General features: G+C 50.6%; 1 protein-coding gene across 4 annotated transcripts; it reads right to left on the bottom strand.

The window, feature by feature from the left end:
* Positions 1–108: 108 nt before the first annotated feature.
* Positions 109–24,606, bottom strand: fnip1 (folliculin interacting protein 1). 4 transcript variants are annotated; one of them, XM_078107006.1, is made up of 18 exons: positions 24,279–24,606; positions 15,408–15,537; positions 13,204–13,341; positions 13,022–13,122; positions 12,781–12,855; positions 12,485–12,576; positions 11,834–11,917; positions 10,318–10,389; positions 9,199–9,334; positions 8,241–8,442; positions 8,063–8,148; positions 5,324–5,470; positions 4,279–4,448; positions 2,554–4,165; positions 2,307–2,472; positions 2,020–2,220; positions 1,832–1,947; positions 109–1,426 (listed from the first exon to the last, which is right to left on the bottom strand). In XM_078107006.1, exons 1-18 carry the CDS (start codon positions 24,368–24,370, stop codon positions 1,348–1,350), a joined length of 3,699 nt encoding a protein of 1,232 aa, XP_077963132.1. In that variant the 5' UTR covers positions 24,371–24,606; the 3' UTR covers positions 109–1,347. The 4 variants fall into 4 exon arrangements, with proteins under 4 accessions (XP_077963132.1, XP_077963133.1, XP_077963134.1 ...); XM_078107007.1 differs by lacking the exon at positions 24,279–24,606 and adding an exon at positions 17,564–17,747; XM_078107008.1 differs by lacking the exon at positions 11,834–11,917.

Below are 24,606 nucleotides of genomic sequence, written 5' to 3'. Positions count from 1 at the left end.
TACACATCTGTAAAAAAATGTTATATATATATATGTTTTATTATGAGTATTTTGAATTTTGCATACTTAATAAAAACAGAGAAGAAAAAAAATCCACTGAAAAAAAGATTCTTAAAATCGCCATCTTTATTGCACAACATTCCCATAAAATTGAGAAAAAAGATAATTGGAGGAGACATTCTGTACAAATACATGAAGTAAACAGGAGTATGTACAGTTTACATGAACCGCTTCACACAAAATAAGTTACTCGAACACAACGCGGACGTATAAAGTCTTTAGTCTTTATTCCCTAAAGGTGATGGCTGATGCGCAGCGTCTGGGATCGATTCCACCGACAGAAGATCTGTTAAGACCGGGCTCAGAATGTGGGGGGTTCAGAGGAAGAAATACAGGCCCCAAGATACCTGCCCTCGCAAGGACTCTTTTAATAATACAGGTGTTTGTTCTTTAACAAGCTTTGTCGTTATAAATTTTACCAAAGCAAATCAAATCAAATCAAATGAATCAAATCGCACTCAGACAAAAAAAAAAGAAAAAAAAAAAAAAGACAGAATCTTCCGTCGGCGTCGCTGGGAAACAAAAAGGATAAAAAGGTGCGCTGCTGTAGTTTAGTATCTTCGTGAGTGAAAATAGTGTTAACCAGTATATATATATATTATATATATATTTATTTATATTTCCTCCCACAGCGGCGTGTTTCCCCCCTTGAAGCCATGAACATCGTAAGAAAAAGGCGCCTATAAAAATGTGAAAATACTTCAGCATTTGGGTCGTTGAAGCGTTCTGATGCAAAAATGTTGTCGTGACGACGATCCGAATTTGTGACGAACGTTCCCTTTTGTTTTGAGGGAGAAGAACACAGCATGGAGTCCTCCGATTAAAAGAGCGGGAAGTCGTGACGTCACCGGCCCGTGAGGACGTCTGAGGTAGAGCTGGACCTGTGGTCAGAATGTTACAGCCCCTCTGAGCCCAAATAAAACCACCGCCAAACGAGACCTTTAAGAAATGTGGCTCGTAAACAAATGCATGAAAATAAGAAATAACAAAACTGGCAAGAGATTGATGATCTCAGAGATATTCACCCACAAGTGGTTTGAACCTCCGTCCCTTGTGTTTAAGATTGTACAAAGAGGAGAAAAGCAAAGAGAAGCAGCAGCAGGAACTCGGCTGTCGTCCTGAAGGTTCCTCCTCACCGCTGAGAAAGTCTTTGGTTTTTAGGTCCGAAAAGAAAACAGAGATTCTGTTTTCAACATTCAAGCAGCTGGAGGAGGTTGGTTCCGTTAGCCACCCTCCACCCCATGCAACCTCTGCACTACAGCACGTTGAGGGGGGGGGGGGGGGGGCTCACAGCAGGATCTGGGCCACGTAGGGGGAGTGGGTGCTGGCCACGGCCGCCAACAGGGGGAGGTCGCTGGACTCGATTCTGCAAACAAGACCAAAGAAATGGACTTAAAAATAAATGAATCATGTTGTTAATCCATTTGTATTTAGCTGTAGCCCCCGAGTATCTAAACCTTTATACACTTGCATGATTAAAGGGTTTTTTTTTCAGTTTGAATTTAGGCATTTCTGATTTTAACCTCATGTTCACGTCATCTAAGCTAACTATGCTAACGATGCACATTGAGCATCGTTTACTCTCCTGTTTTCTAACTAGTAGAATTATTTGTTGCTGCCCCCTGCTGGTTGTAGAAGGAGGAGCCATTTTTAGTAAGTATTATGTTACACATACATCTGCATTTACCCCCCCTCACAGTGCAGCACGTGGCGTGTGGTTGCACACTGTTCCCCTGTGGTCCTGTGGGGGGAGAGCGAGTGACCTTCTTACCCCAACACCATGCCCAGCTCCTTCACGTGCACTCTCGTCTGCCCCTTCAAGTACTCGGCGAGCATCTTACTCTTGAAGTAGATTTCCTGCAGCCGGTCCTCCAGGTGCATGATGCACTGAGGAGGAGAGGAGAGGTTAGTGGGGCTGTTGGCGGCGTTGGCGGTGCGCTGACGAGACGCCTCACGTACAAAGTTGGGCGAGAGGTTGAGCTTGTAGAGCTGGTGGGTGGACTGCAGCAGGCTGGACACCAGGCAGGACACCAGCACCTCCTTCCCCAGCTTGTTGGGGTCCATGGCCCGTCTCTGGCTGCTCACCACCTGCACCGTCCACCTGTCTGTGTCTGCTACGATGCAGACGGCCTCGGCTATGGGCTCGTCCAACACTGGGTGCTGCGGGGGGCAGATCAGCATGAGAGGCATGCAAAGAGGGGGCAAAAGGAAAGGTTGGGAGGGGGGGGGGCGTGGCAGTGCTTTACCTGAACAGCGTGGGTTAACTCAGCCGTGAGGCACTGCCGCAGCTTTTCGTCGCTAGGCAACCCGTGCAGTACGAAGTCCGGCACGTATGTGGGGCAGTAGCCCCCGAACAGAGACCGGCCGAAGTTTGCGATGCTCGGCTTCGAGTAGTTCTCCACCAGCTTCGACCTGCAAATCATGAGGAAGGTTTCTGTTTAGAAATGATGAAGAGGAGGGCGGGGGTGGGGGGGAAGTGCGTCCTGTGCTCACCCAGGGAACGGCACCAGCACCTCCTCCTGCCAGTCCTCGGTGTCCTCGCTCTCGCTGTCCCCCAGCGCGCTGTCCGAGCTCTCGTTGCGCGGTATCTCCCACTCGTGGGCGGGCGCCGCCTTGCGCTTTTGGTCCTCTTTGCCGTCGCAGCCCTGGGGGCCGGGGCTCGTCAACGGGGGGCCCTCGCCCTGCTTGGCAGAACAGCCCCCGCAGCAGCAGGTGTCGGAGAAGTCCGTGGAGCCGCACCCGCACCTCCTCTCGACCTGCGACAAACTGCCCCCCTTTCCGCCGCTACCCGAACAGACGGCCAGACCCTGATCACCACGAAAGCCGTGACCTGCCAGACCCCGGTGCGGGGGGGCTCCCGCGGGGTCCGGTGAGCGGCCCCCGGTGCCGGCCTCCTGCCACCGGTCCGCATGGTCCGTGGTCCTGGTCTCCACTGGCTCCTGCTGGCTGGAATACGCCCCGAAATCCTCCAGGCAGGTCGCCGTCCACGTACTGGACACCCGCTGCAGCGCCGGCGCCGCCTTGGTCGTTTTGGTTTGGTCCCCCGATGCGTCGGAGCTGCTGGTCGTCGATTCCGCCCGTCTTCGCGGCGGATGGAGCGGATGGAGTTGCCCGAGGCGATGCTGCTGCTCCAGCTGGTGTTTCTTGTAAGCCTCCTCCACCTGCCGTCTGCGGCTCTCCGTGTCCGACTCAGGAGACATGGAGTCGCCGATGAGGAAGGTGACCTTGGTTGCGGGCTCCTCCTTCTCCTCCTCCTCCTCCTCCTCCTCCTCCTCCGTGAGAGTCAAAGCCATGGTCCCCGGCACGCCAGCCGCCTGGTTCTTATCTGGGGGCTTCTTCTCAAGGGGGGGCCATAAAGCCTGCGGAGACGGCACCACGGAGGGCGGGTCCCTGCAGGTAGCCCCCTCTGCGTCGACACGGGTCAGGGACGGACTTGGTGGAAGAGTCGAGGGTGCAGGTGGGACGGGGCGGTCTCCCTTGGTCTCTGAATCCAGCACACAGACCTGCTCCCCGGGGGGCGCCGAGCAGACGCGCAGCACCGCCTCCAGCCGGACCTCGGCGGCCGGCGGGTTGCTGGGCTCTGCGTGCGCCCCCCCTGGTTCGGCTGCCTCTGGGGTCCGTATGACGCGTCCCGTCTGAAGCACACTGCTCCCTGACCCGTGACTCTGACTGCTGTCCTCCTCCTCCTCCTCCTCCTCCTCCTGATCTTCCTCGTTGGGCGCGTTCCCGGCGCCACACTCCACCTCCGTGTCCGTGTACGTGCTGCTCTGGAGGCTGTTGTCTGAAGGGCAGCTGCCGTCCTCCCCCTCGGCCTGCCGGCCCTGGGCCCCGTGGGACAGGTAGTCCCCGCTGGGTTTGTGGACGGTGACCAGGACGTAGTCGGACTCCTCCACCTCCCCTTTCCTCAGGGAGGTGGTGATGAGGGAGCCGGGCATGACGATGGCCTCGTCCTCGGCGCTGTCCAGCATGTGGGTCTCCAGCAGCTCGGAGCAGCGGATGAAGTACGTGAGGACGTAGAGGAGTCTCTGCACCAGCTCCTGTCTGCGGCCCACCACCACCGTCCTGGACAGGCGCACCGGCGAGCCGATGGAGCCGTACAGGTCTCCTGCACACAGCGGCCCAACAAAGAGACATCAGAATTAATGCGTTCGGTGCCTGCAGGTCTCGCCTACGGCCACCAGGTGTCACCGTGGCCCCACGGTCAGATTTACAGCTCACCCAGCTGCGCCCACAGCGGATTGTAGGGGTGTGTCTTTGCCAGCATGTCCACGCTCTTGGAGGAGTGTTTCTCCAGGAAGATCTTGATGGGGGGCTGCCCGTTGGGCATCACGGTGGGCACCCAGGCCAGGTGATTGGTCAGGATGGCCGTCAATAACGCCGGGAGGAATCTGGAAATATGGGACAGTGGGTCAGTGGGCCGGCAGCGGATTATAACGCACTGAGATGTGCTTCCCAGTGGAGGCACTTGGTCCGCTTCCCTCTTCAGGGGAAACTGGCTGGACACCACGTACACACATTCCTTGTTTGCAACACACACGAAAGACGCACGTTAGCCTGATTCTCTCTCTGATCCCGACCTGCTAGTGAAGTTGTGATAAAACCCCTTTGGCTTTAACTTGCTGTCTTTGTTTGGCAGCTGAGTCTTTGCTTTGTGTCCCTGACGAGGCTCAGAAACGCACACGTCTTAAAAACAACTGTGTTCAATAAAAAGGCCTCGCTGCCCATTCAAACGCGCACAATTTCTTGAATTTCCCCCGGGGATCAATGAAGTACTTCTATTCTATTAGCAGTGGTTTGTCGTGGCTTTGTAACAGCAACAATACGCAATTAGAGCCTGGCGGGGATCTTCTCATTCACAGCTCCTCCGATTCACACACACGCTGAGACGCTCAGTGTGTGTGTGTGTGTGTGTGTGTGTGCGTGTGCGTGTGCGTGTGCGTGTGTGTGTGAGAGAGAGAGAGAGAGAGAGAAAGGCCGTACACTGTGTGGACTAGAACAGAATGAATAGTGTGCGTCTGTGCGTGAACTTGCGTGTTTTATTCTCCTGACTCATCCGGGAAGTACGAGCGAACCGAAGATGTGGGGAAAAGAAGTGTGCATGTGCGGCGTTGTCAACGTGCTGAGCGCTGCAGGACTTTCCTTCTCGTCCAGCCGGAGAAACTCCAGGACAGAGAATGTTGTATGTGGAAAAATAAAAGCGCTTTCCAGAGCAGCTCCCCGGGCGGCGGCTTTGAGGCGGCGCAGAACAAGCGAGCCACTCAACTGGTTCTTGGAGGCCTGCTCCATCAGCAGGGCGAGCTCCCTCATGAAGTGGCCGCAGAGCTGGTTCTTCTCCGACGCCCCGGACATCATGGTCAGCCAGACGGGCTCGGCCACCCGCGGCATGGTGTACAGGTCGCAGATGGTCCTCCTGCAGGTACAGGTGAGAGAGGGGTGGAGGAGGTGGGGAGAGCCAATGAAAAGGGAGGGACGAGCGGGAGGAAGACAGACTCTGTATTGTCTCTCAGGGTGAACAAAAGCCAGCTCAGTTCCGAGGCCATGGGAGACCCTGGTTACACACACACACACACACACACGCACACACTGTGTGTGTATCTGTGTCTGTTGACCATTGAGGGGGGACTGGAGTTTCCAGCCGGGGGGGGGAGGTTGGTGGTCTCTGCAGTTTGAGGAATGCAGAAGATAGGGCGTTTTTTAAGACCGCAGCTGGTGCATTCTGGGGGTTTGTGAAATGCCAAAGTGCACAGACACGATGTGGAGGAGGCGCTGCCCACTCGCTGGAAAAAGATGCTGCTGCACATTAAGGCGGCCTCTTCACTGCCCGTGCACAACTTCAGATTGGCTTTTTTCATCTTTGGTTTTTATAGTCTTTCTCCACCTCACTGTTATTTCCATCATTCTTTTTATTATAATAATATTGTCCATTAGAATTACGGCTCTTTAAATGTGCTCTACTCATCGATGTGGTTTTATCAGATGCTCCTAATGATTATCAGAATGTAAAAGGTGCAATAATCCTCCAGCTGGGTGGTCTGGTCACATGACTTAAAAGGGAATAAAAGTTCTGCCCTGTGCTCTGAACCCGACTTGGTTTCACTGGAAACCAGAGACCGTAAACAAGGTTCGTCCCGCCGGCCCGCGAGCTATAAAGAACCCGGTGACGGAGGAGATGTGGGCCGGCTGCATGCTGAGAGAAAACACAGGTGTCACAGCCAATGTGACCTTCACCCGTTCGCCGGTAATCCGGCTATTTCAGGTCCGAGTGTCCAAAGAAAACAGGAACACTTTGTTCAGCGAAAAGAAGAACCGACTAACTGCAAGATGGTGAATGTTGCAAGTAGTTCTATCCGGACTTCCCAGTCGAGTGTTGTAACCCAAGACCTGCTGATCGCACGAGGACGCAAAGGTCGCCTCGAAACACAACCTCAGGAGGTCGCTCGGATGTGATCGACTGATCCCCTCGTAGCCACGGCAGCAGCTATTCACGTGCACTTTCCGTAGGACATCACACAGGAAACGAGGTCGCTGCGTAACTGCTTTTTTTCGCCACTAGAAACAGACGCAAACCCCAGAACCAGCCGACGTGACATTGATGCCCACGTGCCTCTGCTCATCTGTCGGCATGCGTCGGTTCGAGTGCAAACACGTCAGACCCAGAAGCTCCCTCGGCCTTCCGCGAAGGCATTTCCTCCGGTCTCCTGCCGGCATGTTCCATGAAGTCAAAGCCCCTTAATGGCAAAGGTGGCTCCGCTTATATTTAGCTGCCGTTTAAGGTGAGATTTTGCAGATATTTAGTTCAGCTTTCCTCCTGCTGGCTCCCGCATGTTATTTACTATTCTGGTGCCGGTGTCGGAGGCGGCTTGGGTTGCCGCCCTGCAGGCTCAGGTCGCTGTGGCCGGCAGCCAACGCGCGCATGACTGCAGCGAGCAGGCGATCTCTGCCTGTGTGTGTGTGTTGGTGGAGACAAGCATGCGTAAACATACACTAAAAATGTGTTTGTTTTATGAGCACCGAACTTGGATACGATGCTGACAAGACCGTCACACGCGCACAATCAGCAGGATCTTACCATAGTTGATTGAATCGCTTCCAGGGAATCTAAATCAAGTAGTTCTGCGTACGAGGTGATCGTGGAGTTAAGGAGTAACCATTCAAAAATTTTCGGCCAAATAGGCTTCAAATAGCTCCCAGCATGCACCGCGGCCGCAACGCAACATTTGTGTTCTGCTCTCGACAGGTAGGAAACGGAGTTCCTCCTTTCTTTCACCAGACATGTTTCAACATCTCCTACCGGCTTAGCAAACAGGTCGACAAGTAGCGCTTAAAACAATAACTTTATTTGAAGACATATGAGGAAAGGAGTGTTAGCATCACGCTAACATACACGGCGAGTATTCACAAATGAATTGATCGCTGCGACACCGCAGCACGCCGACGTCCGTCCGTGCAATGAGCTCTAACGACAGCACAGCAGCAAATAGCAGGTCGCATGTAAACAAATGTTGTCTATCTGGGTGAGAGATGAGAGGCTTCTTTCGTCGGCAGCTGGTGGAGATCAGATGCTGTCAGTAGAAACGGAACATGAAGCCGGCGTGGTCAGTGAAAACTAAACCGTGCCCATGGCTTTAACTATGCACAGGAAAGGAGAAAATACCAAAATGTCAGAGCCAGAACTTGAGTGACACACGGTTGGAAACAGCTCAACTCAAGTTAAGGACAAAAAAAAGAACTGACTGAAACTTTACGTTGGAATAGAAGAATGTGAAACGTTTTGTTCTTCCTTCTTCGTAGAACTCATTAAACATAAAAACATCGGTAGCTCTTGACTGCAGAGATGTGCAGACTGCGCTGACCAAAGCCCCTCAGAAGGACGTTCATTTGCATAAGTAGAAATAAACGTTTGAGTTATAAAAAAAGATCAACTACGGCGTGATGTGAAGAACAGCCACCGGCCGCGTCGTCGGCGCCAAAAGTGGAAACAAATGACGACTTGTTGCCCAACCTGAATTCGTTGAGCCCGTCCACCATCCGGCTGTAGGCCAAGGCCCTCTGGCTGGCGTCAGCTGACCTCCGACTCATCTTCATGGCCTTGAGAGAAACGCACACGTCGCACTGTGAGAAGAGAGCGAAAACACAGGAACCCCCCCCCCCGAGGGGAGAAGCACCGTCGCCAAAGTCACCTGCTCGATGGCGCTCTTGAGTTTGTTCATGTGGCTTTCGAAGAGGGGGAAGTGAGAGAAGAAGAAGTCCTGGAAGCGGCTGTTCTCCTCGGGGTCGGGGGACAGCGTGAAGATGACCCCGATGGCGATCTTCTTCTTCCGGGCCACGCCCAGGCTTGGCACGCCGCTCTCGTCAGACATGTTGAAGCTCTCCTCCACCGACCTGAAAGAGAGAGACAGATCTCAACACAAACCGTCACCACTACAATAAGATTGTTGTTTTTTTGCAACGTCAAAATACCAAAACTAGGTATTGTCTAAAGTTAACTTTTGGAGAAATCGGCAGATGGAAACACAGAGTAGTAAATTCTAAATGTGTTTTCTTTCCGCTAGTCTGAATGTGGTTTCTCTCCTGAAGCAGCGAAGCTGTGTAACTGGTAAAAAGAGGCTGTGGGGGGCGAGAAGATCGGAGCACTCAGAGGCTGACAGCTGCATTTACAGTGACGGGTCAACGCGGCATCCTGTCTAGTCACAGCACCGCGTGTGCGTGTGCGTGTGTGCAGCTGGAGGAAGTCCTGGTAGGATAAACTCTACAGAAGCCCGTCAGAGGCTCTGAACAGGGGGGGGCAGTTGGAACACGCGTCTCCCTCTGCTATTGTTCACTGATTGTGCGCACACTTGGAAGGTGCTGCAGGATGCACATTTGTGTTACGTGGAAAACATTCCCCTCCTGCAGATAACGAGAACTCCGGTAACGTCACCGGTGTTTACGCCAACAGAAGGTTGATAAGTTAAAGCTGATGCTTTTCTAGCTGAGGACACGTTTCAAAGATTTGGGAACTTCTATTGCTGCTTTAGAAAAAGTTTGTTCACCTACAAGAACAATGCTTGGAGTCATTTACAGAATTGTCTTTTTTCTCTCAAATAATGAATGAATAATGACGCCCGTCCCTCGTGCACACGCCTGCGTGCTGCTCACCAGCGGGGGAAGACTCCGTTCTCCAGGCTGGTGGTCTGGCTGCGGAGCCATCGGCGCTGGTAGCTGGACGCACAGCTGCTGGTCAGGGAGGAGCCGGGAGACGGGAAGGGGGTGATGAGCAGGCTGCTCAGAGACGCTGCAGGACGTCGGGTGGTTTCAGAGACAATGGAAGGGAACAGATGGAGGAATTAGGTGGGTGACGGGACGAGAGTGAGTCAGACGATGAGTGAGTGGGGCACTCATTGTGCGCGCGCACACACACACACACACACACACACACACACACACACACACACACTTTCCTTACTAACGCAAAGCACTTGAAAGGCAGATATCTAAAGCACACAAACAAAACAAAAAAAACATCATAGCGAATTAAGGTCACTGCTTTCTTATGAGAGCTAACATCAGTTAGCCTGCTAGCTGGTATGTCGAACAACCTCCGTCTCCGCGCCCGGCCTGACAACACACACACACACACACACACACACAGGATACGAGGCCTGATCACGGGGTTATTTACAGCTCGCACTGAAGGGTCACATGAGCCGCTTTAGATGTGAAGCGCGTGTGGAGAGATAAAGAGAGATAACTCCAGGGGGCGAGCGAATGAGTGTGTGTGAGTGACGTATGAGGAGAGACGACCACACAGCGGGTGAGCTACTGGAGCCGAGAGGAGGGGAGTGTGTGTGTGTGGGGGGGGGTTGAATTAGAAGCTCATTAGAGCTCCTATATTTAATCCCCCACATGTGGGCCGGGTTTGGGCATGGTGGTATTTGGAGGGGGGGGGGGGGGGGGGGTCCATTTCCCAAGGTTTTCCAGACCCTAAAAGCCCAGTAGACTCCTCCTCCACCATCTTCCATCACTGCGACCCCTCAGATTTTGTGATTCTAGGTCAAGCGTCTGCATGCTGCATTGTGGAAGCACTCCAGCTGCTCCCGACCTTCTACAGTGAAGCTAAAGAAAGTCACGTTTGACCCCGTTTGTGCTCGGGGTGAAAACGTAGTCATCATTTCCTCACTCTTCTGTCTCGACAGAAATAAAACGTGAACTGGATTGGAAGCACGCCTCGCTGTGCCGAGCGCAGGTCAGTCCGGGCTCTGGTCCTCGTTGACATACCTGACCTGGCGATGCCGCTGTCCCTCTCCTCGTGGAGCCCTCGGCCGGGCATGTCCATGGGGTGACTGTGGCCTGGAGGGAGGGGTGAAGAGAAAAAGAAGTGAGAAACACATTAAAAGAAATCAGCTACCAGGGATGCTGAGGATGCTCTTCTACCCCGAACTCATACAGAAGCCAATGCTTTTACAGGTTTTACCTCCTCAGCATCCACCTGTGAGCTACAGCAAGAAAACAAATATTTCCACTGCATACAAATATCCAACTTGCAACCAGGACACATGTATTGAGCTTCCTACTGTAACGTGACCAGTGTGGTATATGTACTGGTTCACACATAGGGCTCATATAAGTGCTTGGCGTTGGACTTATATATATATATATATATATATCATATATTTCTATAAATATATCATATATTATATAATATATTTATATAAATATATGATATAATATATATATATTATTTATATAAATATATTATATAATATATATATATATATTATTTATATAAATATATTATATAATATATATATTTATTTATTTATATAATATATATATATATATATGTATATATATATAAATAACAAATAAATATGTACATGGATAGATGTATCTACAGATATAGATACTGTGAAACAGGCGATTGTCATGCTGTTAAGTGTGACACAGAAACAAGCGGATCACAAAGCGCTGCTTTGCAGGCCGCCGTCCACAGCAGCTGAGACGTGGAGGTCATTCGCTCTTAGGCGTCCTCCTCGTCACCGCTTAAACGCGTAAAGACGACACTAACTGTCTGACTGGAGGAGCGAAAACCACAAACAAGGAATGATTATGATGATGATTAACAAGGAACACAACTGGGGCTTTTATTGTAGAGCATTCGGGTGTTTCCCTGAGCGGGACGGGGCAGTCTGTAGGGAGAGGCCCTTTCTGTTTTTGCTTCAAATAAAAAAAAAAGAGGTTTTACCACATGAGCGACAAAAGGCCACTGGGTACGTCTGAGGCCGTCCGCTCAGCGCAAAGTGATGATTGATGGGAATTAGAGTTTAATGTAGTTCCTTGTGTCCTGCTGCTGGTTTGAATCCTGATCAGAAGGAACATGTCGTGCAGAAGGAGTCTCTGCTGACGGAGCGTTGGTTGTTTTTTTTGCAGCACGCTGCGCTTTATTTCATCTTTTATCAATAACGACTTAACGCGACCTGTGAATTTAACGTAAAAAAACTCAAATGATGCACTAATTCTCCCTAATGCTGATACTTCGTCATGGTTACAGCAGTACCCGGCAGGAGAGCGTGAGGATTCACCGCTGCGCCCCCCCTCCTCCCACTACGATGTACAGCTCTATAGGAAGTAGTTTAAATAGAGCAGAGCCCTTCAGCGAGGCCTTTCCACCAGCTGCTCGGGTGCAGCGCGCGTCCCTCAACGTCTCCGCGACAACGAACGCACTGAGCCACCAACACCAGCGAGAGCCCACGCATGCACGCGCACATGCACACACCAGCTTTTAAGCGCCAACCTGAAAAGAAAGAGGCGCTCTTGATGAGGCGCAGAGGGCCCTGTTCAGAGAAGGCCCGCCTCGGGCTGCACAGCTGAGAAAGTCCTGCGCAGCACAAACACAAAACACGTAGAGGAAGAAAAAAAAAAAATAGGGAGGAAGAGAGAAACATAAACATGAACCGTGGTTAGTGAATGAGGAAGGAGGAAAGACGGCCAGCTCCTGCTGCCGGACCACCTCGTAGCAAACGACTGGCTTACAAGAGCTTTTTAGTCTAGAATATATATGACGTCATCGCTCACAGAAAACACAGCTCATCCAAACCAACATGAAAGGACAGATTTGACTTCTGAGGGGAGCAGGTTGATCTTTTGAGGCGTCACAGACTGATCTCACTACACGGTGGTGCTGCTGCTCGTTTGACTGTTTAATCAGCAGAGAACGCGAGGCCAGTTGGAACTTCTGGGTCCACGCAGCCTGGTTTGTATTCAACCAGAGATGTTCAAGAGTCAGAAAGCGAGACACCAATTATTCCTCACACTTGTACTAAAAACTCAAGGATATACAAGTTAGACTTTTTAGAGATTTTCAGCTGTAAACAGACGGGTGGGTCTTGATTTTCCTTGGTAGCCGAGGCTACGTCAGCCTTACACATGTTGTTTCTATGGTTACCTATGTTCCCCAGGTGGCTGTTGGGTCCTGTGTTCTGATCGGGTCTTAAGGCGTTGCCGTCCTGTCCGATGAACTCGAGGCTGTCCTGTAACCTGCAGAAGAATGATTCAAAAATATATGCATGAGAACATTGTGTTGACCTAGATCCAGAGGGACACAAAGACACTGGGGCAGAGACAGTATCCCTGGTGGACAAACCCCGGGGGAATAGAAACGGACAAAGACAGATGCAGAAGGTGAGAGAGAAGAGTCAGAGCGGGAAGTGCGTGCTGATAAGCGTGTGCGTGCGTGCTTACGTGTTGAGGCTGCCGTACACGCTGCTCCCCGTCCTGGCAGTGAAGACCTTACTCAGCATCAGCTGAGGAGGCGATCTGAGACGGGGATAAATAACGTGCATCAGCTCATGTGCACATCTTGTGCTTCGTTCTGGGACTCGCGCTTAAACAAAAACACTAGATCCCACGAAGTGAAATCTACTTCTGCGCGTTTGTCTTCGTACGCCAACAGCAGCCACTGAGGCGTCTTTATTGTGGTCACCTGATCTGGTGGATCTTTAGCGTGGAACCTTTGTAGCTCATAGCCACCGAGCCGAACATCATCTCCCCCAACATCCCCACGTCGGACGAACACCTCGAACCCTGTTGACGAGAAGGGGAGGAGCCAAGTGTTTGCAGGTGGCTCCCAATACGGAGAACGCCGTCACTATCTAGCAGCCTTACCTGGAAGCGGATGCCCTGCTCCTTGGTCTCCTTGGTCTCGGAGGTGCAGGAGGAGGAGCTGTCCAGGGAACTGCTGCTGCCTCCAGTGGGACGCAGCTGGCAGCACCTCCCGAACATTTTTGCCTGGCCTTCAGTGCTCTACGGGGGATACAGAGTATTACAGGACAAATACCGCGAACACAAGCTCACGTCACATTACATCACACTTGGATTTCCTAACAACAGGTGGAGTAAAAGCACCTCCATCCAGTGGTTTCCTTTCAAATACAGCAACGCCTACAAGCCCTTTTGACAGTAAACCATCAGGAGATCAATGAGATTGTGCGTATGAACTCACCAGGCAGATGCAGACACAAATGTGTTTAGTATTAAAAAGTCGAGTGGCTTTTCATGTGGGAGACTGAAAGTCCAGAGGAACGTACGTCATGTGACCTTCTTAACTTGGCAGCCTTTTTAACGGGAATGCATTTGGGAGGGTGAGGAGCAGAGAGGGAGGGCGTGTGTTTGTGTGTGTGTGTTTTAACTAGCCTGTGCTACTAGCTAACTTTAAACCACGTAGGGGAGGAAGAGAAATGAGGGGAGACAAAGAGAAACAGAACGCGATGAGGAGACACATTTATCCTTTACGCTTCATCGTGGTTCACTTGTGTGACTTGTTGTGTTCCTATTTTATCATTGAGGCGTGCAAAACACACACAAATTCTGAGCGAGAATGTATTCAAGTGTGTACTTATGTGTGTGTTTGTGTGTGAGGTGTGTACACACAGGCCAGCAGCATGTGACTGCCAGTCATATGACTGTCTGGAACTCGTGAGCGAGCAGCACTGCAATCATTCCTCCTCCCTCCCTCCCTCCCTCCCTCCCTCCCCCGCTGCTGCTGCTGCTCTGACTTCATCCCTTTAACTCCTGCAGCTTTCGCTCTTCCTTTGAACACTTTTCTCGCTTTCCAGGACCCATTTTAATCTCCCTCTGTCCGTGCAGTCCTGCTTTCTGACCCGCAGACCCGTCGCTTGTTCCTGCTGTTGGAAAACACGCACATGCACACATGCACACGCACACACACACACACACATTGCGCAATCACGTTTTTAATGACAGGGCGTCACGAGACAGCAGGAACGTGCGTCCGCGGTGGCGACATCGTGGATGCGATGGAGAGGTGAAGGTGCAGAGGCCAGAAATGAATAAAAAGCGTGCGGATGAGACGGAGGCTTTAAAGGATGAGAGAAAGGAGACGGAGGGACACGGACGTGTAGTGACACGGTGAAGAAAGTCACTCGGAGGACCGGTCGAGTGCTGCAGGTAGAAGCACAGAGAAACGAACATGGAGGCAGAGGTGGTTTCACGGAAAAGGGTTGAGTGGTTTTTAGAGAAACGGGCAAACGTCAGGATAACAGCAGACAGGTAAACATAAAGAAATGATTTATGATGACAGACCATCAGATAACCAGATGCTTTCAGAGAATTAGGGGACAGAAATGTGGACAATAAAGAGACAGAATTAAGAGAAAGCTGATCACGTGAGGGTGAAAGAACGCTGCGGCTATTTATCACCGCAGATAAGAGCTGCAGAACAAACCGGTCGGTCGGACAAAAACACGCAGCGGCGTTATGAAAATATTCAAGCTGGTATTAAAAATAACGATAGTAAAAGCCAGGTGGCCGTGAGCAAAGGGGTTTGAACTTAGAGGGTGTTGCTGCACACACACCCTGATAAAGAGATAAAACCTGCCTTCGGGACGCCTGTCGTCATAGCAACACAAGGCAGAAATCACAAGCCTTTACAACGTAATGGAAAACGTCAGTGATAATGAGCATTCATTCTCTTTTTTTTTTTGACTAAGCTTCTAACGGTGAAATATTTTAATTTAAATTGTAATCGCAAAAGTAGTTCTGTTTCTCACTAAAGCCCTGTGACATGAAAGAAAGAAAGACACGAAGGGAATAAACAGAACAAGAGGAACGCACGTCCAAACAGGCCGTCATGTGACCTCTGCTGCACGAGGCCACACCTCGGCCCTCCGACGCGTCCTCTAATCGTCTGCGAGCTACAAGAGGCCAAAACGCCACAGCGGCTTCTAGAATGCTGGATTCCTCACGTCTCAATTTCGGTTGACCCCCGACCCCCGTTCATCAGCTTCTACAGCAGTGAGCGTGGCCTCCTCGGGACGACGACACACACACACTCACACACACACACTCACGGTGATGGGCGTTTCCTCCGCGGCCCTCTTTTTGGCGCTGGAGTCGAAGAGGACGTTCCTGCCGCGCCGCTCACAGTCCTGGTAGACGATCAGCCGGATCTGACTGGGCTCCAGCTGGGGGATCGGCCAGCTAGTTGGACAGAGGTGGAAGTCGTGAGGAAATAATGCGATTAGTACAAATCGAGTGAATTAAGGCCGCGGGGCTTCGCTAGATGAGCCGCGGTGAATGACGGCGAGGAAACGTCTCACATTCTCTGACGCTTTTCTCATGGTGCTTCTGGCACGTTGGAGACAATGAGCTCCGGTAATAAAACACCGGTGACACAACGGTTAATAGGATTCCAACAGGAGGAGGTGATGACGGAGTAAGAAACGTTTTATTGTGCAGCAGTAGTCTCCCCTTTCTTCCAGCTGTCCGTTCCACCGGAGCCTCGGCTGCGCTCCAAGCCGGGGGGGGGGGGGGGGCGGGGGGGTAGACATGATGTACAAGCTTTACATAAATCTGTTTAAGCCCTGCTCCCTGCCAGTGGTCACACTCAAGCCCACCCCCCCATAGCTACCATTCGTCCATCTCATTTCTAAAATCAGTGGAGGACCAGGATGGAGCCCCCCCCACACCAGATCTACAAACGAGCCGGACAACCAGCAGCCCGCGGATCCGTGACCCAGCAAGGGGGGCGGGGGGGGGTCGTCCCCCTGTTCTAATGGTAGGGGAAACCGTGTTATCTGGGGGGGGTTAAAGCCGTATTGGTGAAATTGGGGTGTTTGTGTGTTTAAACCGATGCAGACCAACAGTTGTAGTTAAGATGACTCCACCGGCTCCATGGCGGTTGCTAAGTAACCGGCCCTTTCATTCGGCTCAATCATCTCAGGTAATGCCGAGAAGGGACGTCGCTGCCCCTTTTAGGTGGGGGGGCGAGGGTTGATTTAGGAAGGCTGTACAGAGGAGGGGTCCGGCAGGTGGACACTGAGCTGGAGCTCAATATAGGCCTTACGTTTGGGGGGGGCGAGGGCCGTCCCCTGACGCTAGTGCTTAGCGTGGAGGAACAGTTAAGTCCGCTTCCACCCAACGCAGCACACGAGCTCACGCATTTATGAGCCTCGACGGGGCAGGGAACACCTCGGGGCCGGGGGGGCGCTCTGTATACGTGAGGAGGTCTGTGTGTACACAGCACCAGCATGTGAGCTGCTATTTAGCAAACACAGGGGTCAGTATGGCCCCGGCATCCTTCGGGGGGGGGGGGGGGGGGGGGGGGGGGTAGGAGGCAGTGAGTCATGTGCAGCAGCCTGATGTTGTTTTAAGACGTCGACCCAGAAGTCTTCAGTCAGATGAAAAGCAATCAGACAAGAGGAACTCAGGGCATTTCTGCAGGGAAACATCTCCGACACTCGATCCTGCAGCTCGCTGCCAAACCAGTACGGACCGAAACGCGCCGTCAGAGTCCTAAACAAGGCATTGTGGGTATGCGACGGCTGATCGCAGCGGGTGCTCAATCACTTCACAAAGACAGCTTTACTTTTTCTCCTCCTGGTTTCTCAACTAAACTGGGAGACAAAATAAGTGGCCGGTTACATAATCGGCTCAAATTGCATCGCTTGAGGCGGAGTCAATATTCAGCTCATGGATTTGTCAGGCGGTCGCTTTGGTCACATGTCTCTTTGCAAATGGACGACTGACTTTCAAGAGATTTAGCTTGTTTTCTGCTTCTTCGATTGTGGAAAAATGAGGAATTATCAGAGGAATGATTTAACTTGGCAAGTATCATCAACTGGTAAGATGTCAGAGGATCAGGTTGACTGAGAATGGTGTTGTTTTCATCAGAGGAGATGGAATAATTTCACACCAACATCACCGGTTCCTTTGTTTTAAACGGAGACATGGAGAGAAAGATGCAAGCAAGACGGAATGAAAACAGGGGACAGAAAGCCAGAAAGACCACGATAAAAAGACAAGAGCCCTTTTGTGAGCAACAGAGGAGAAAAGGAAAAGTCCTTAAGAGGAATAGATGAATGAAACGAATTGAAAGTCGCTCAGACCAAAGAGAAACTCATGTGACTGGATGCAGAAGCAGAGCGAAAGAGGAAGCGTCCCAGTATCAGAGAGCGTGTGACAGTCATTCATAAAAGCAGCACATGACTTGATGACCGTTACATACTTGGACCACTTTGACCTCCAGTGGCTCAACCACAAGGTGCGCGTTTCCTTGTCCAACCTGTTGATCTTGTGCATTAATTAATGTGCACAATACATCTCCGTGGTAACAGCTGTTTGGGTTCAAACTCAGAAATGATTCACCGTCAAGATCACAGATATGCAAAACCAAGTCTCTGAAAGACAACTCCACCCAAGCACGTGAACGCCACACGGTTTTACTTTTCTAATCGATAGGTAGCGCAAATTTAAAAAAAGAAATGTAATATTCTAGAAAACCTTATTGAAGAACTCTGACCTCAAAATGACAAAATCTCGCCACCTCAAACCGCAAACTTCATCCGGGTGAAACCAGCCCACTGGTCGCCCACGACAACACTTCAAAAAGAAAACAACCACCTTTGACCAACACTCAGATGCAAAGACGCCTGGTTAAATGGTACAGACTCCTACCTGGGCATCATCGCGACTCTGCCGGTCTTTCCCCAGCCTTCCTCCTCCCTCCCTCCCTCCCTCCCAGCAAAGCGGAGGGTCCAAGAATAGCAGTGAACTAAATTCACACAACAACATGAGACGGTCAGGTGATTGCAGGGGCGTGTGTGTGTGTGTGTGTGTGTTGGACGGGACAGAGGCAGCGGCGCAGCGAGGCTCGGACCGCCTGCTGCCACAAAGCGCCGCGATGAGAGTGACAGTGGGCTATTTGTTTGTGTTGTTTTTCTTATCCCGACTCTTTTCGCCCCGGTCTTCCCTCCCCGCTCATTTCTATTGTACATTCTTCAGTCGGTTAAAACAAATAAAAAGAGAAACATGTGCAACTTTGTCCTCTTAACACGGGAGAAAGATCAGAACGCACGGCTGGTTGTAAACAGGGATATTCATTTCCATTAGCCATGTAAACAGCTCAGTCACCTCTATCAGAATACGGGCAGAAAAGCACAATGTCTTGTGCGCGTTAACAGTCCGGGACCAGCATCCCGATTTGCTGTTGGGCGGATTGTACACTGACAAAAAGGTCCCTTGAGTGCAGCGAGTCTGACATCACACTTCATACTGACCTCAAAAAGGTCCCTCGCTCGCTCTCCGCTGCAACTGGAACATCTGTGAGGTGTGTGTGTCTGAGCACACGTTACAGAAATATCCGTGTGACGTTCTTCCGGCTGCGTGCCGGAGGTTTCTGTGGCCTCTCTGCTGCAGCGCCACAGCCATCATGAAACCGACCTCACACCAATCACGTGCATTGATGCGCCGCGCAGATTTCATACAGAATCACATGGATCATACAGCATTCGACCCGACGGGCTCTTTCTGGGTTTGACTCAAGGTTGCGCTGCCAAACTGATACCTCAACGGTTTCAAACTGATTACAAGGCGGATGCGTCTTCCACGGGCCTCCCAGCACCTTGACAAACGGTCATCACGAGCTAAATGTGTGCGTGTGTTTGTGTGAGAGTCCCAGCTCCTCTGCTGATAGCGAGCTGCAGAGCAGTTCCCCTTATCGGTCTCTAGTTTTATTGGAGCATCCTCTGCATGCACATTTGCAGAAACACGTGGGCGCGATAACGCTTCCCCAATCCGCTCGTCCGCTCGCCGACTTTAGCCTCCCGTGGAGCGATTGACTCGCTGTGGGGGAAAGTTAAGCCGCGGTAGAGCGACAGCGCCTTTGCTGCCAGAGAGGCCGAGTCTTAATCTCTACGGGGTGAAGCACAATAGTATAAAAGCGCTGCACTTCCTGGAGTAGGTTTGAGTAAACAGCGACTCCCCGAAGGAAGCGGCCCGCGAGCACCTGACTACCCGCTGGTTCCTCTGCTGGTTCACATGACCGCACAAAGACCAGAGGACACCCGTGTCACCGTGCTGGTTGATCCTGTCACAGCGTGACAACCGACTAAAACAAATGTCCATTACTAATGTTCAGTACATTTCAGTGATGGCAAGTACAGAAACAACAGCTGTTTTAGGGAAATAGAGGATGCGATTGTGTTGATATTTGCGTTCCTATTCTTTTTATTTTGATGCCACATTGTGATGTCGGTCCGTGTAGATTCCATGTGAATGCAGCATTATAAGTTTACTCCTATGAATGTGGTTTTATCCACATGCTATTTGAATGTTACTACAGCATGGTGTCTTGAAACAAGTAGTGCATTGTGGTTTGTGTAGTTTAGACTGTGTGTGTGTGTGTGTGTGTGTGTGTGAGAATGACTACGTGTGCACTGGAGGCCTGAGTCATAACTTGTTCTGAATCAGCATGATGACTTGTAATGACAACAATGTGCGTGACTGCGTCAGAGAATCACGTGGAGGAATCGTCAGACGGTATCGGGACAGAAGGTCGCAGGTATTTTTGTTCCTTTACGCCTTCCGTAAAGGTTAAAGGGGGAAAAGTGAGACATTCCCCTTTGTGGTCATTCAAATAGGTAAATCACAAATAAAACTAGAAACTAAATAAAACTAATTAATTAATACGTGTGTATTTTAGACAGTTGTTTAATTGTTATGTTGTTTTTTTAAACACAAAACTACACACATTTGATCATGGAGGCAGAATTCCACCTGGTGGAAGTCTCCCTGTCGTCCTCGTGCCCTCTGCTCTCAACTCGCCATCATTTAACGTGTTTGAAGTGCCAACAATCCCACATTTAACAGGACGTATTCAATCCTCTGCAGGCCGCGGCGGTCCTCTGCAGACTGTGTGCTGCGCATGTTGGGATGGAAGTAGCCTAGCTGCTAGCTTAGCCTAATCACATAGATTAATGCGCTTATGTTTACAGCCCTAAAAAATACATTTCCACAAGCTATATGAATACTGTGAAAATATCTCTACATGATCAACAGCTAAAAAGTGTCTTTGATATGAATGTCTTTTTACAAAGCGTAAATGAAGCAATGTTGAAATGTTATAATAATAGTGCACCAGGCCTCCACGCATTGGTGTAAATGACCCTTTGAACACCTGAATACAACAGAAGCCAAATACCTCTGAAATGTGGCCTGGAGACCAATGGAGGCCGAATGAAGGAGAAGATGTTGCACGTCACTCGTGCAGTAACAGTGTGCGCAGTCCGTCGCGTGTGTGTCGCTTTGCACGGTTCGTGAGGTCCAGCTGCCCGTCAGCATCAGGTGTCAGAAACTGGAGACTGATCACCAGCAAATATGTGATCGCTGGGATTCTGGGAATTCTCTTATAAATATACAGCGTAACATTACACCTTTTTAGCAAGTATAAAAATGTAAATATGTTTAACTACGGCAAACCAACCAATCCTCCAGAACAACCAACTACAAGCAGTCCTCAGACAAAGAACCTTCTAGTGAGTTGTGTTCCACCACAAAGAAGCACAGGGAAAGTATTAGATTGTGTGTTTAACAGATAAATACATTTCTTGGACACCAGCCAATAAAAACAAAAGCATAAAACGAACACATCAAGAAAAAGACAAACTAAGACCAATCCGTTGATTTAAAAAATGAAAACACAAATGTACTTGAGACGGCGTCGTGGTCGGTTCCTGATGGAGCAGGTGTCTCCTTACCCGACCACTCAAGGTGAAACAAGAAATGCTGCCGCCACAACGTGACGAGCAAAGCACGATGAAAAAAGGGCTCTGTTTAACGCTACTGCATTGATGTGTGTGTGTGTGTGTGCAGCTTTTTCTCAAAACTACATCTTTAAATCACAAACCTTCCGTTGCGAGAAGTGTGGTGACTTAAAATAACCCTGACAGGAACCCGATGACCGCCTCCTGTCTTTGTACAGAAAAGTAAGAAGAAGGAAGAAGCTCTACTTCATACAACACGCAGCCACGTGATCGTCTCTCACCCGTGACAGCCGGCGATTGATGCAGGGCTCACATGACACACTGCAGTTATGAAAGTATGCATCGGAGGAAGGAGACGTGTGCTAATCAGGAACCCGAAACACCGTCAACGATCAACCCCGAAGAACCCTCGCTAGGAATAAATCAAATGAGGATTTTTTAGAGTTTCAACTCTTATTCCAGACTTATTTTCATTTATTTACCTTCAAATTGCCACGTGCACCCAGAAGCAGAACAGCTTTAGCTTGATACTAAAACAGCAACATTCAAATAGTTCTCTCCACTTTATTGAAATATTCTTTGTAAAAGTTAATCAGCATCCACTCATTTGTCTAAGAAGTGAGCGGGTATAAAAAGCCCCCCCATCCTTTCTCTTGCGTACACATGCCCTCTCCTCGTTTCCAACCCCAACAGCTATATTGGGTTGCACGGCGGGGTCAGAAAGGAAGCCTCCTCCACGGGCTTCAGCCAGGAAAAGCAGACTGGCTGTGCATGTGTGGAGGGGGGGTCACAGAGCTACTGGCTAACGCTCAGGCTTTCCGACGGGCTCGTAAATGTGCCAGGAGCTCCTCGTGTAACGTACGCTGCAGCCTGGTCAGGCGCTGCGGCGCGGGGGAACCGGAGAGGCCCGGTGAGGCCCGGTGAGGCTTCCCTCAGCAGGCGCTGACGCACCGTGCAAACACAGCGACGCCTTTTCGGGGCTCTTATTCACCGCTTGAGCAGCTACTTTAATCTCCAGAAAATGATATCTGCGTGGTCGTACATCCTGTGTACAGGACAAGATGTTGGTATTGGCATTATTTACTATCTGTACTGAATCATAACACAACACACGGCACACAAAGGAGGAAGTCTTGGCCTCTGACATCCAGGGGCGACACCAGAAACCCAAAGATAGTGGGCATGAGCCCAGAGTCTGAATCACTTGAGCTGATGCAATAAAAATACAAAATCTCAACGCAACACCAAATTACTACGATCACTGCAAAGGCCTGCCGTTGTAAAATGTGTGTTTTCCTAATATTATCCTCACCAAATAAGAGACATCCCTGATTCAGTGTGTCCCGTTACAGACTATTCCTGCAATCATCTAAGCCTCCTCCTTAAGCACCTTTCTGTCTTTGTCTTCACAGCTCCACCAGAGATAATCATGCCTGAGAAATGAGCAGCTCGTGCCAGAGGGACGAAGAGCAGAGTTCACAGAAAGGCCTGCTGTCGGCCGCACACACACACACACACACACACCCACCTTTATAGCCATGGAACGTGTGCACGGGCCAAGGTGCAACACGAGGAGCTTCTTAGGAAAATAAATCACACGTTCCCCTTTATGGCAGATCTGGACCAAGATGGGGAGGCAGGAACCAACACTGGGAAGCTTCAGATCAAAAAGTATGCAGAGTATCCAACTACTCCGCTCCACGTCAGATCCAATGCTGTGAGCAGGTTGTACAGCGACTTTACGTGCATACCTCCTCTGCATGGACGTACTTTATTTAACAATTATCCTCTTGTTCTAAACAAAAAGAGTATGCTACTGACGAGTCAGAATCATTATTGATAAAGTACGTTGGACATACAAGGAATTTGTCATGTCAATTAAAACTTGCTATATTCATTTATCATCCATAATGACTCCCAACATCACTGACAACACAATCCTGTAGATACTCGCTCTACAACGTCAGGAGAACACGTCTCCTTCTCACTCAGAAGGCAGCGCAGGTACTGATTCAGGCTCTGGTCATCTCCCTCCTGGACTACTGGAACTCCCTCCTGCAGGTCTCCTGCTACCTCCATTCCACCTCTGCAGCTCATCCAGAACGCAGCAGCGCCACTGGTCTTTAACCTTCCTAAGTTCTCCCACACTCCTCTGCTGGCTGCCTGCATCCAGTTCTAAACACTGGTGCTCACGTACCGTGCTGTGAATGGATGGGGTCAAGTTTACATCCAGGACCTGGTCCAACCCGACATGCACTCTCCGCTCTGCATGTGATAAACTGCTTGTTCCTCCTCACTGAGAGCAAAACACTCGACTAGATCTCCACTCTTTGCTGTCCTGCTCCTAAATGGAGGAAGGAGGTCTCTGAAGACATCAGGACCACAGAGAACCTTCACATCTTCAGACTGAAGACACACCTCAACCTCTTCATGGTTTAATGCAATTGTAAGTCGCTTTGGATAAAAGCATCAGCCAAATGACATGTAATATATTATTTAGTGGCTGTAGACACCTACAGCTACTGCAGTGGTTATTGTTAAAACGAGTATTCTATACCAGCTGTGTACTACACAATCAAATGTCCCGTCGTCGCAGAGCACCGTGTCCTCCGCTGGCACCGGGCGAGGAGCGCAGTACCGCCGCAGACGGCGGGCCGGTGTAACGGTTAAACGGGGCCGACGCCGACCGCGGCCGTGGGCTGCATTGCCGTTGCCGGAGCAACGCAAGAGGGGAGACACACTAAAAGTGGGAGCAGGGGGGGGGGGCAAAGGGGGACGCGAGGACGCGGCTGCATCGACTTCTGCGCGGCGGCACCGATTAGCCGGTTGCGCCGCAGCACAGGAAGCGCGCCCCCGCGGCCGATTTGTTAACGTGTTGTGTTCCGACGGCGCCCGAGCGCAGACGAGCGCGCGCGAGCGAGCCGAGCCGAGCAGAGCCGAGCGCGGGGACAACGGCGGCGAGCGCGTGCGGCGTTTGTTGGGCTAGCGTTAGCATGCTAGCTAACCACGGTTGCGCTGGATCGATTTCGAAGGAACGAAACTACGCGGCGTCGATGTGTCGGGTCCCTGCAGGTTGACTATTCAAATGAAACACAGGTGCCACGCTGCTGCACGCCACAGCGCGAGACTTAGACTGCGCTGGACACACAAACACACACACAAACAAACAACAGCAGCTACCTGAAAGCTGGGTCCTCTTTGCTGCATCGCGGCAGCGGACACGAAAATGCATTCCTCTTGTTGAAAAGTTTTTGGAAGAGAGTCGGAGGCATTTTGTACCCCAAAAAAAGAATAATTCGGTTCAGAGGATCTCTTCTGTCCTTTTTTTCAAGTCTGAGAGCAAATCTTGCTCCTTGTAACCGTCTCCATGAGTGTCACAGTCATATGACAGGCGTTCGTCACGGGGAGCTGCTTGGTAACCCACTACTTCATTCTGATTGGCTGCGCGGACGCCGCTTAAAAATACCCGATTGGCTGGTTATTTTCGGCCTCGGTACCACGTGGTGGC

The sequence above is a fragment of the Gasterosteus aculeatus genome, chromosome 7, assembly GCF_964276395.1.
Source record: "Gasterosteus aculeatus chromosome 7, fGasAcu3.hap1.1, whole genome shotgun sequence".
Lineage (NCBI taxonomy): Eukaryota > Metazoa > Chordata > Actinopteri > Perciformes > Gasterosteidae > Gasterosteus > Gasterosteus aculeatus.
The sequence above is the reverse complement of the archived record's forward strand: the minus strand, read 5'-3'. Positions and strand labels throughout refer to the sequence as shown.

Excerpts from the sequence above, each read along its gene's own strand:
- fnip1 (XM_078107006.1), bottom strand. The coding sequence starts at position 24,370 with ATGCCTCCGACTCTCTTCCAAAAACTTTTCAACAAGAGGAATGCATTT. Across the intron at positions 13,123-13,203 it reads AGCAGGGCATCCGCTTCCAG|GGTTCGAGGTGTTCGTCCGA; the intron begins GTAAGGCTGCTA and ends TCTCGTCAACAG. Across the intron at positions 12,577-12,780 it reads GTGTACGGCAGCCTCAACAC|GTTACAGGACAGCCTCGAGT; the intron begins GTAAGCACGCAC and ends ATTCTTCTGCAG.